This window comes from Lampetra fluviatilis, chromosome 18 (assembly GCF_964198595.1).
Source record: "Lampetra fluviatilis chromosome 18, kcLamFluv1.1, whole genome shotgun sequence".
NCBI lineage: Eukaryota > Metazoa > Chordata > Hyperoartia > Petromyzontiformes > Petromyzontidae > Lampetra > Lampetra fluviatilis.
The window spans coordinates 2,620,555-2,633,091 of record NC_136292.1 but is presented as its reverse complement, the minus strand read 5'-3'; the positions used below and the strand labels follow the sequence as shown (position 1 = coordinate 2,633,091).

The 12,537-nt window shown below is 45.5% G+C and overlaps 1 protein-coding gene across 2 annotated transcripts in view; it reads right to left on the bottom strand.

Annotated features, from left to right (window-relative positions):
- Positions 1 to 12,537, bottom strand: part of LOC144937089 (cysteine-rich motor neuron 1 protein-like) — a 79,589-nt gene that overhangs the window by 24,324 nt on the left and 42,728 nt on the right. For both annotated transcript variants that reach the window (XM_078864340.1, XM_078864341.1), the window contains exons 6-7: positions 6,968 to 7,150; positions 5,800 to 6,006 (exon numbers count right to left, since the gene is read on the bottom strand). In XM_078864340.1, the coding sequence (XP_078720466.1) occupies positions 5,800 to 6,006; positions 6,968 to 7,150 (390 nt within the window). The remainder of the gene's footprint in view (positions 1 to 5,799; positions 6,007 to 6,967; positions 7,151 to 12,537) is intronic.

Sequence of the window (12,537 nt, the reverse complement as noted above, 5' to 3'; positions counted from 1 at the left end):
AACATTACTTGAATGTGTAATTTGATCGAACGTGCACGCGTGTTTCTGATCATGTGTATAAGAGGCTACGGTCATGCAGCCACCCTTGTTAGAGACACAACATTGGTAGCGCCATATCTTAAGCAGTGTAATACAGCAGGGTAAAGCGCATCGACAAAAACAACGCGAATGTTTCTTACAAAAGAAGGTTTTTCATTTTAACTCCCCCCCCCCACCCCCGCCCTGATGTCAATCAAAACCGTGGATGCAGCTGAAGAAGATGAACCAAAAATGGAAGATTGCACAAGATATGGTAAGATGCAGGCTTGGAATTGCGCTGGCAGATGACGAGAAGAGCTCGTGCACACGGGGACTAAGACAAATCAGAGGCAACATCATAACTTACAAAAAAGACCCAACGCAACACATTTTTTTTCCTGCTTTGATCTTCGACGAAGCTCATGGTCCACCCTAAACCACATGGCAGATGTGGATACCTGATGCACAAATGTAAAATTCTCCAGCATGCGACTGTGGTCATCCAGAACAGACCGTGCAACGTAAAACGACGCAATGCCCGGTCCACAAATACAAAGTAAGCATCACAGTGATGCACTCCTCTGCTCCTGACACAGTTGTCTGGCTTGACCACCAGAATGCGAAATTGTAACTGTTGCTCTGCATCTACATCAGTCATACGAAAGAAAAAGCAGAGTAAACAAAAGTATGTGGGCATTGGCAATATGCATCATCGAATGGCCAATGGGTGAGACTGATGACAGAATGCCCCGCGAGGACAACTACTGTGGAGATGGAGCGATGAGATCAGCTCATTCACATGAGAGCGAAAGATTGGGCCATCACACAGACCAGACCATCACGAGAGGTGGTGTGGGTATAGGTCGAGGCATTCACGCAGCAGTGGATAGGTCACACTTGAAAATAATGATGATGATGAAGACTATATATATGTGCAAGGGAGCAGCGGCTTTCTTGATTGAAAATATTTGGCACGTTCTAATAGGCAGTGAAATAAGACATTGTCCTGGGAGACAAAAATAAGACGGCTCCCGATGCGATGACCTCCAAAAAGTTAAATAAAATTTGGGTGGTCGGACAATTCCCATTGGGGAAGGCAAATTATATCAGCTTGCGTTCTTAGCATCAAACAGGAGAGCCCAGAGCATGCGTCTGGCAATGTACTCGCCGTGCTGCAAATTTCGAGAATGTTTTCTTATCTTCTTCTCTTCTCTTTGTAATCCCTGGACGTTTTGCATACCGCAATTCATCATGCAGCAATTGTGCCTGTCAAGGTGCCAAGGCAAACAACTTATGGGACTGCAAAGGGTCGTCATGCAACGCAACAAGCCTTCACAGAGACCCGCAGCTGCAAGTGCAAAATCCCACTGACGTCCCCACCCGCCATGGTGACTGACTGCTGCATCTGAAGGTGTTTTAGGGTCACGGTTATGCAGCAAAATTGCATCTTACAGTGGCTCATTATTCCAATGGCGTTTCATGTCGGACAAGAATACTTTTAGGCCATTAATTTACACACAGTTAATGTTACTTAAAAAAAATCAAATCCTGCCTCCAAGATGTGATTCATCCCAGGTTTAATTGTATCCCCACACATGTATGGGTCCTTCATGTCTCTCCTGCTTCGTTATATCGATAACCATTTCTGATGTTGTTTGCATGAAATTACTCTCAGTATATATTTTTTTCCAGTGACCGGCACTTGTATGCCAGTGAACTGTGCTCAACCAAGTTCTTAAAAACACATGACAAAATAACGCTAAAGCTAAGCAGATGTTGAGCCTAGCTAGTACTTGGATAGGTGACCACCATGGCTTGCTAGGTGCTGTAGGCCCAGAGCTGGGACGTGTGGACAGGAAGTGGCAGTGTTGAGTGGAACCTTTCATCATGTGTGTCGTGGGTTTTCTCTGAGGATATCCCATTCCCTCCACATGACAAACACTCAGCAATGATACCAGTTAAACATCCAACTGCAAGACCATCCCCCTGAAAAAAGTCTCTTGAGAACTAGTGAGACTTTAACAGGTAGATATGTGGCATTTTATTATTATTGTTACAATAAAAATGTTAGTTTTTTTTACCCTTGAGCAATCCATTGCAGATGTGATTGTACATCAGTAATAGGGGGTTGTTTGGCCTTACTTCACCACTATGGTCACTGAAGATTTATTAAGTGGAGGCCCTAGAACTAGTTGAGGTATTACTCTTCACTGATCTGAGCCATGACCAGAAATTGAACTCGGATTACTATGATCAGAGGGCAGTATGCTAACCACTGCGCCACCACTCCATTATTATCTTAATTTCCTTATAAGCAGGACACAATAGAAGTTGCAACGCTACCTCTAACACCTTTATTTAAATGTTATCCACGTCCTAACGTCAAATATATAGCACGTGCACAAGCCATTAAAGTGTGTGCCGCTCCGTAACACAAATAGCGCTTCCAAACGTAAGCCCCGTCGTATGCAGTGCCATTTGCACCTTGTTTTTGTTACAGAATGCCTTTTCACAAATTCTCACCTGGATTTAGGCGAAGAATCGATTCAAATCTGCTGTTTATCAGATCCCACTGGCTCTCTTAAGGTGGCTGTGAGAGTGTCGGTGCTCGTGGCGCACAGATTGTTTGTTTGTTTCTTTCTTTCTTGCTGTTGCTCTCGCACGTGGACAGGGGATAAGGCCGTGGGTTCGAGGCGAGCACGTGCACAGCCGCAAAAATGCTCCGGCGGAATTCCACATCTGCATAAAATCAATTCAGCCGCTCACTTTATCCAGACTCGGGAGCAATTGTTTGGCACAGTACGCCATACCACAAAAATAAATAATTAAAGCAATCCTTTTGCTTCTTCTTCTCGAAATATGCTGTTCTACGCAGTGTGCCCTTTTTAATGCCATGCTGGTAGCATCCTGAGATCTCGTATATGTGCGATGGAAAGTCAGGTTTTTCTTTTTTGTAGATACAAATGTACAAAATCAACAGCGACTTTGTATGAAAACGAATTTCTGCAAGTGGGAGCCGGTGTCAAATTTAAAACTGACAAATAAAAGCTAGTTTAAAATCGTTTTTTTAGGAACAAAAGTTCAAAGCCAATAGCCACCTCTGTTGAAAAGAGAAAATGGCAGGGTGATTCAAATGGGCAGTGTGTTAAGCAACAATACCTTTTCGGAAAAAAACCCAATGTGAATTCGCACACACACACACACACAGGCTTTGCTTGTTGGTTTTCACACCTAACGTTTAGCCCAAATGCGGCACACCCCTGGGCAGCCCTCACCAGGAAACGTCACCCGGCCTCGGAATCCTTTCATCCACACGGCAGCACTAAATCACGTCACTCGGTTCACTCGCCCAAACATTTTTTCGTGTCGGAAAAAAACCACAACGGTTAAAAAAATGTGCTCTCTACTTTTTTTTGCACGAATATTTAAATGAATAACAAGCATAGCGCTCTATTTGTGTTTTTGTCCGCACCTCCGATTAGCACGGTTGGCCACGTACGGTGCGATATAAGTTCACCGCGCATGCGCACGCGACTACTGAAGCTTTGTCACAAGGAACATCTGCGGCGCTCGCCGTCGCAGCGTGGACGCGAAGTCGCCGTCGCTCCATTGCAGACGACGCTTTTGTTTCGTCGCTATTGTCACGGCGAGCCGCGAGGGACCAGCCAGCGAGAGCGCCCATCGCTCGCCACCGCCATTTACTCGCTCTCCGCCGCGATCCGTCCACCTCTGGGAGACCTGCTCGTCACATGAAGAGCCCCCCCCCGCCCCCCAAACCCCGGCTACCACCCCCGCGTCCAAATCCCAAAACAAAAGGACAAGGAGTTATAAAGAAAAAAAAATGTACGGTGTGCACTTGGGTGAAAGTAGGCCATTTGGCAGGGAGCCAGCGAACAATGTACACAACGTAGGCACCAACGGGGAGAGAGAACGCGCGCGCCCTACCAGACGGAGCAGAAACTCCCCCCCGAGCGATTAGGGTTAAGGCAGGACAGCGCCTGGGCATTTCTCCCTCGCGCCGCAGCACACAAATCGCGTGCGCTCCGATGCGTACACGTGTAAGACGTTCGCGCTTACGTTCGTGGAAACGAGCGAGCATTCCTGCGTGGAGTGGCGAGGTTGCGGCGGGGCACGGCTTCCATCAAAGGCGGGCCTCTCCGCCTCGGCAAGATCCGCGATCGCAAATTTTTAAACGGCCACGGATTCCTCGTGCGCTCCGCAGGCACCCGAAATCCCACGCCGCGTCGCAACGAGCGTGCGTTCCACTGCAAGTCCCCCAGGTCCTTCTCTTAATTTATTGAGGTCTCAATCACTCTATATTTTTATTTTTTGCCGACGTGCATACGAGCGTGCAACCGAACACCCTTGTTAAGCGGTGCCATTTGGGTGTCAGAACGATTCTTTGTCGGAAAAAATGGTAAAGCCGTCACGTCCAACCCCAAAAATGGTATTGACGTGGGGTTACACTCGGAGTGACAGACATGGGTAAGGTTGGCTTAGTGCTGGTGACTTTTTCGTTTTCCGTACAGAATGGTTTTGACGGGATGTCTTCGCAGGTGAACTCGATGTGCGTGCTTACATTTATCTGAGCAGACAAGGCACTTTGCAGCTAATACACTCGTAATATTTTGGCACTTTCTCAGTAATGTTCATGGTTTTTTACCTCTCCCTTCACTTCATACTAATTGACAATTTTGAAAATATATCTCTTCTTTATATTCAATTAAATTTCTACTCATGAGTACCGCAATCAAAGTTTCTTACGTAATAATAGTGATAATATATGCATGCAGGCTTTCATGCCCATTATTATTAATGATACAAATTTATGTGAGTGAGGTCGCGTCAATGTAAAAGTGTCATACCAGCATCATCTGACAAAATGCCACGTGGTGCAGGTTGTAATCACCAGCAAAACGTCGTACTCAGATGTAAACGTGGTATGGGTTTTGCTCTCTAACACACAACCGGTGGTGCTGAAGTAGTAACACATTGGCACGTTCTGTTCACGTAACAAACCATACTAATTGGCTGTGTCGGGTAGAGGTTTGGTGTACACCACTTTAACATTCACGTGACCTCACCCAAAAAGCCTGAGCACGGTTGGCTACGTACGATGCGAAAGAAGTTCAACATACATTCGTTTATACGGTGCTTGACTGCCTGTGCAACTCAAAGCACCTTTCATCTCATTTCAACCATTTGAATGGACATCCCCAGTGGCAGTTACCTCTGTGCGGTACAAGGTGACTCAGAACTGGCTAGCAATTGGGCATTATTCTGCCAGCAGGGAGTGATGATTGCTGTAACAATGCTTGCTCACAAGATCTTACACCATGGGTGGCCTGCCCTTTTCACAACTATGCCCTCATTCTCTGGAACTCCCTCCCCAAGCAACTCAATGTAATTTATTGTATTATTTAGCCTATTGGTCTCTATGCAAGTCCATGGGCCTGCATGTTAGTCTATGGGTCTCCATGCAAGTCCAGTGGTCTCTGCACTAGTCTATGGGTGTCCACGTGAGTCCATAGGTCCATGTATGCACCGCATGTGCTTAAGTAAATAGGCACGTATGTTAGACATCATAACCTTCGAATAACATGATCAAATAATGTTCATACTTTTTTAATGGGAAGTTCGATTTTGAGGTGAATGCTATCCAAAACAATTTTGTCAGGTAGAAGAGTTGGGCGGGGGGGGGAGGTGGGGGGGGGTGACGGGGGCAGGGGTTGGGGGGTTGGGGGGAGCGTGCAGGTGGGGGGGGGGGGCCTGATCGCTCACCCTCACAGACGGGGCAGCACTCTCCGGGCACGGAGATGGGCTTGAGGCAGGACACCTGGCAGGAGGCGGCCGTGCAGTGCTGCTCGCCACTCACGCACTGGCAGAACGTGCAGTCGTCCTCGCGCCAGCGGTCGCCATTGGCGCGGATCTGGCCGTTGGCGAAGCACATCATCTGCAGCGTCGACGGCCTCGGGACCATCTCGGGCTCTGCGGAGTGGCGGAGAGAGACGCCTTCGCTCAGAACGCAGAGGGGCCATTAGACGGCCGTCGTCGTTGTTGAACGTTGTTTGCGGTTACTAGGGTTTGTGTCATGCGGAAGGATTACGGTTCGTGGTTATTAGGTCTGTAATAAATGTTTCATAGTTTACGGTCGAAATCTATTTTTTTTTATCAATTCAAAGCTGTAAATGAACTGTAAATAAAACATTTTATGTTGCTAGCTAATGCCCACTGAGCTTTATAGCTTTTTTTCAGACATGACCTGGCCACAAATGAAAGCTCAACGAAGTGACTTTACATGTGCAAATGTACAGCAGCCAAATCCATGCAACCACGTGGAGAAGATGCAAACTAGAAATAATCAGGTGTCAGGATCTGGATCAAACCCACAACCTTCTGCATACCAGGCGAGGTAATTAACATCTCATAACCATTGCAATGAAGAGAGAACAAAAAAACTGAATGAATGCAGAACATTACGCAATAAATAAAATTGAGTTGTAGAAAGTCTAAAGTGTAACTTAATTCTAGTGAAGTACCTTTTAAATGAGCAATAAGCTATGATACAGCAAGCACTTGTGTTCATACTGTCCAAGGTGTGAGTTGAACTGTCAATTAAACACTGTGTGGAAGGGAATGGTTTTTACATGTAAGGGAATTTTTTTGCACGTAGGAGCATAATCTTGATATTAAAAAACAATTTCAAAATTTATACCGATATTATCATAATCAGTAGCAGCAGGAGTGTCAATTGTCATCATTGTTATCAGCATAATCAGCAGCATCATTTTCATCATTAGCATCAGTTGCATCATCATCGGCAGCAGTGTCGTTATCAGCATCAGAATCATGAGCAGCAGGAACAGGAGAATCAATGCCATCACCATTGTCGTCATTATCAACGTCATTAAAAGCAGCATCATCACCATCGGCGTGATCGGCAGCTCACCCTCGCACACGGGGCAGCACTCCCCGTCGGGCACGTAGTGGCGCTGGCACGCGAGCGCGCCGCACTGCGCCGAGAAGCAGAAGGAGACGCCGTTGCGGCAGCGGCAGAAGCGGCACGCGTCCATGCGGTACATCTCCCCGTCGCCGTACTCCACGCCGTTGAAGGTGCACGTGGCCTTCGTCTCTGCAAGTCAGCCGCTCCTCGGTTAAGCGGGTCACGCCGGCGGCGGGCCGTGATGCCGAGCCTAGCCCGGCACGGCAGAGGAAGCGCCAGTTTGCTTTTTCCACTGCAAGAGCTGAACCGTTGTTGGGCAATGAATGACTACAAATGGACGAGTTCGGGAAGCGCGTAGATTGCATGGAGACGCTGTAATTGAGTTGCATTCTGGCTGGCGTCACACACAAGGAACTTAGTATTAGCCCCATACCTGGCCCTGCTTGACCCAGAGCCTGATTCGGATGCCTAGTGAGGCCAGCGTATCAGGGTTTGGTTTTATGGCCCAGCATGGCAAACAGCCAGTGGAAAATCACCCGCACCACAAAGACGCCACGCTGGCTCGGCTCAGATGCGCCAATGGAAAAACGGCTCTAGGAAACCAGAAGACCTGGCAGTTAAGTGCTGTAATCTAGAACTTTGCAGGCAAAGGTTGTGGGTCACATAGAGCTCCCAAACCCAGATGTCACTACAACAACTAGATTGTGGATCCATCTGTATGAACCTTGGTGTGTTATCCCACTATATACTCTCTCTGAGTACTCAGAGTTTTCCTCCCAGATACCAAATACTCGTTTAATTCAGAATCAGAATCTTTATTTATCCTGGAGGAATCCGATGAGCTATGAAGCTCTTTTTCACAGATGTCCAGTAGGGGCGGGTCAAAAAGTTACAAAACAACAAACATTACGTAAACACGAGAGGAGTGCAAAGTACGGGAAAGGTAAGCAAGTCACTAAAAATAAATATATGAAAATAAATAAAGTATATAAGTACAAATTGTCTTGGATACCCTCTTTAAGACGAGTCTTGAGACTGTTGATGCAAAATAAAGAACATTATTACGATTATACCTCCAAGCAAACCTGCCCAGGCACACAGCCCGAGCATCATCGCACAATCATCCATCAGAGAATGTGTGGAACGAGCTTTGGGCCCTTTTCCCATCTGGCTCATTCATCGATACATCTGCTTATAACAACGCTATTGACTTCTCCCTCTCTCACTCTCTCACACACACAAAATAAATTACTTTCAAACTCATTTATGTAATCATGAATTAACATTGATATTTTTTATCAACCCAATGTATGCTTTAGCAACCAATCATTACACATCTTTGGCAAACTGTACTTGATTTTGAGTAATATTTATTGTTTAACTGCACTGTAAACCCGACCTGAGTCCCGGGTATGGCTAACATTATTTGCTCGCGATGTCTCAAATGGCTCTGTGAACCCACTGCTGCCCCTTCAGCAACTCGTACTTACTAACGTGGTGAAGTATGGATAAACAACCCCCATGGCCAATACAGTGTCGGGAGGGCTTCATCCAGCAGTGGATTGACAATGGTTTGTACATTATTTTTAAATTTTACTATTAACACGATGGTTTTCCGCAAAATTATATTATGATTCGAAATTGATTTTTTTCAATAATCGAGTTTCTATTGTGGGGCGTTTGGACCAGAATGAGCAGAAATGAAAGACTGCTATCCTCAGACAATACCATGTAAATAATGACTTACACTACTGGTAGAATGTCATCAGCGCAAAACATAGATAACAACATCTGCGGTGATCAGTGCAGCTGTATTCTCTTTTTGTCTTCCCATGTTCTCGCTGGACGCAATCATCCACAGACAAGAAGCGTCGTCCAGAGCGAAGAGTTGCGGCACAAATAAAAAAACAAACAAAAAGAGGTTTCCAAAACAAACTTGGAATAGCACCGCCGCTAATTCGAGGTCAACTGTTTCTAAAGTGGCCAATTCAACAAAAAAACGGCCTTCTCTTCCGTTTGTCCACTTTACTACCAAATCGTCCATTATTCCCAGGAGCCAATTTTCCTTTCTGATTGAAAAATGAAGCCCATTAGGTGGCCTCTAACTGCTGCAGGCATTTGGCACTGGTTAACAGTCCCGCCTCCCTCCTCCACAATTTAGGACGATGCCAAGACTGGATTCTTGCCACGGCATGCCGTTTAATACGCTACGTTACCCAGTAACTTTCTCTTCATTAAGCTGTCAAGCATTTGTCTTGCAGTTTCAAACAATGTCGTGCCACTAACAAAGAAGGCCAAAGAGTCTGTAAGCGATCACCAGTCTTGTAATTGTGATGATGCGAAAGGCTTCATACTCACCGTAAAGTTATTTATAGTTCAACATTAATTTGTGTTTGTTACATCAAAAACAATGCATACGATTTTGGCGTCAATGTGGCGTTTACACTATTTAAAAGCACGTTTCCAAGTGCCGTATTGATTATACAATACAAACAATTTACAGCCCTTCTGTTAAGCCACTGCTTGACGAAGGCCACCTCCATCCTGTGCCGGCTGTGGGGGTTGTTTGTTTGTTTGTACTTCACCATGCTGGTCAGTGTCGTGGGTTTGTGAAGGGTAAGGGGTCGAAAGCCACTGATGTTAACTGTGGTCGGGGATCGAAATCAGGAAAAGCAGGTTCATGGCACCGGACACTAACCATTGTGCTGCTATTCAAACCCTGGACCCTTTATTCAATAATGCGGAGACATTTTTTTTCAAAAATATATATTAATGTACCCTTTAATATGTATGTTATATATGTGCAGTTTTTTTTATTTATTAATCTCATTGTACAAGTACTGTAGAAAAATATTAGTATTTTTTTTTACGTGCCTTTTGTCTAATATTTTGCAAGCTCATACACAGACAGGCACTTTTCTGTGTGTGTTGAGACACATCTAAAGCTGTTGGTGCATTCACACACGTGAATGTTAAAATACATCCTTCTTATCTCATTCACACCTATAGGTGCGTGAGATCATGCCTGTTCTTCCCGTGCGTGCATAGACAAGTTAAGGCTCCGTGTCCAATAAATCTATTTGAGTGGATATGATAGATATTGTATAGGGGTGTAATGATTTCACCCCCCCCCCACCCAAACTCCCTCCATCCCCACCAAAAACCCCGATGGAAGCAATACATCAGTTGTTAAATTGTGGGGATTGTAGCAGCCATTAGTAGTCTCGATCATATTTAAGGAATTGGGGTTGTCTGACCATACTTCTTCATCCTAGCTAATGCAGGATGGAGAAGAGGAGACCCACCATGACCGGTGCAGACATCACTTGCCACGGATGTTAGCCGTGGCCAGAAATTTAATTCAGGTCACCAGGATCATCATGCATTACGCGAGCACTTGACGCCTCTCTATCGGGAATACAGCACGGGGAATAAACTGAGACACATCCCCTGTTTACATGCACAGTTCAATGCACGTCTTATCCACTTAAGAATCGATGTTAACTAAATCAGAGCACGGGTACAACCGTATGTATGCTGTTCTACGTAATTATCTTCGGATTTAATTCGTTGATCAACAAGCAGTAAATGTTGTCAAAATTCTGTTAGTTTCCACCTATTGATTGTACTTTCAACGACTGGGTAACTGATCAATAGCCAATTAGTATGAAATAACTTTTTTCGTTCCATAATTTCTTAAAAACAGTCCGTAAGATGTGAATAAATTAATGCGGTATGAGCATTTTCTGTAAGCCATCCACACACAAATTTAACGAGGCACTAAAGGTTCTCAATCATACTATTTTAATCGATTAGTAATGCATTCATAATGATTAGTAATATCTGAACCAATCACGGGCTCCCCCTTCACTAAGCTGCACTGAACGGCATGGCTGACGCAGTGTGGGAAAGCCTTCACCTTGGCAGTCTGTTGACTAATTATTTTGTTGTTTCCATCATCATTCTCATCATCGTGTTCAATCCACTGCTGGATAAAGGCCTCCCCAATAACGGTGCTCCCTCCTGATCTTGCGATGCTATGATCCCCTTAGTTCCTAGACGCATACCAATGTCGATGCTCCATCTCCTCGGCGGACGTGCTTTAATTATTACTTTAATGAATCAACACGCACAGTACGTGTCGCCCTTCTACTTTTGCAATTTGGCACGGAGAAGGAAAATGTTTTTGCAAGCGTTGGTAACAGAGGTGTGGACTCGAGTCATGTGACTTGGACTCGAGTCAGACTCGAGTCATGAATTTGATGACTTGTGACTCGACTTGGACTTGCATAACAATGACTTTGTCCCACCTATGAGATGTGGACTCGAGTCATGTGACTTGGACTCGAGTCAGACTCGAGTCATGAATTTGATGACTTGCGACTCGACTTGGACTTGCATAACAATGACTTTGTCCCACCTCTGGTTGGTAACACCACAGGCAAACATACTAAAGGAGCATAAACCATTACGCGAGCTCTGGTCATCATCACAGCGGCTTTTGGCGAGCCACCCAACAAAGATGGTGACTGCATCGCGCGCTTTCAGATGCGATTCGGTGGCTTTCCGGAACGCTCTTCCGATATTAGGAAGCCACTCGTAATTTTAGAACTGCTTTTGGTGTTTAGTTTGTTGTCCTTCCGCCACACCTCTGATGAGCACGGTTGGCTACGTATCATGCGAAAGAAGTTCAACATACATGCATATATCTATACATGAAGAAACACTATTTTGTTTTCATCGTGCCACAGAGGCAACCAATGTAAACGTTTTTTTTAGCATTCCAAGGCCGCATCAAGGTGTTTGCTCTCTGTCACAAGCATCTGTATTTGGCATGGCAGGAACAGGACAGCTTTGATGGTCCAAAGAAATCAAGGTTTTTTTTCTCTCTCTCTCTTTTGGTGTTTGGTTTGTAGCAATGAAGCCTTAAATCCGCAGTGTAGAGAATCAAGTGAAATACGACAACATACATTTGCACATGTGCCCCTGCGCCGGTCATGCACTATCTACAACTGTGACACACACGCACGTCTGTGTTTCTTGGCGTGGCTTAAACTCGAACTCCAAAATGCCACTAATTTTGCTCTCCAGCTAAAAATGTCATCAACAACACAGAAGGGGTGGCTTTGCGAAACTTAAATCCACACATGCACTTACAACGTTGAGACTTTGATTTTGAAAATCAGTGGGTAAGTATGGGGATTTTGAGGAAAGGTTACGCCAATGTAGACATGACCCCCATTCATACCAACACGGCATGCCCAAAAGAGTAGGTGATCCAGAATTCCTCTAAAACCTGAGTCCAGACAATGTAACCTTAGTGTGTTAAAGGTCAAGGCGCAGCCCTACAATTGCTTGCCCACGCCACTGCTGGTGGAAGGGCCTCCACTCGGGGGAGCTCTAGAGGGCTCTTCTCGTCGAGGGTATTTGGCGTACATTCCCACGCTGGCCGGACGACATGGAAGAGGTGGGGGGGTAACTCACACGTTACCACACGTTACCACACGCTACCGCACCATCGAGCACTTTCAGATGCGCTTCTGTGGCCGTCTAGAATGCCCCTCCTCTTCCAATAT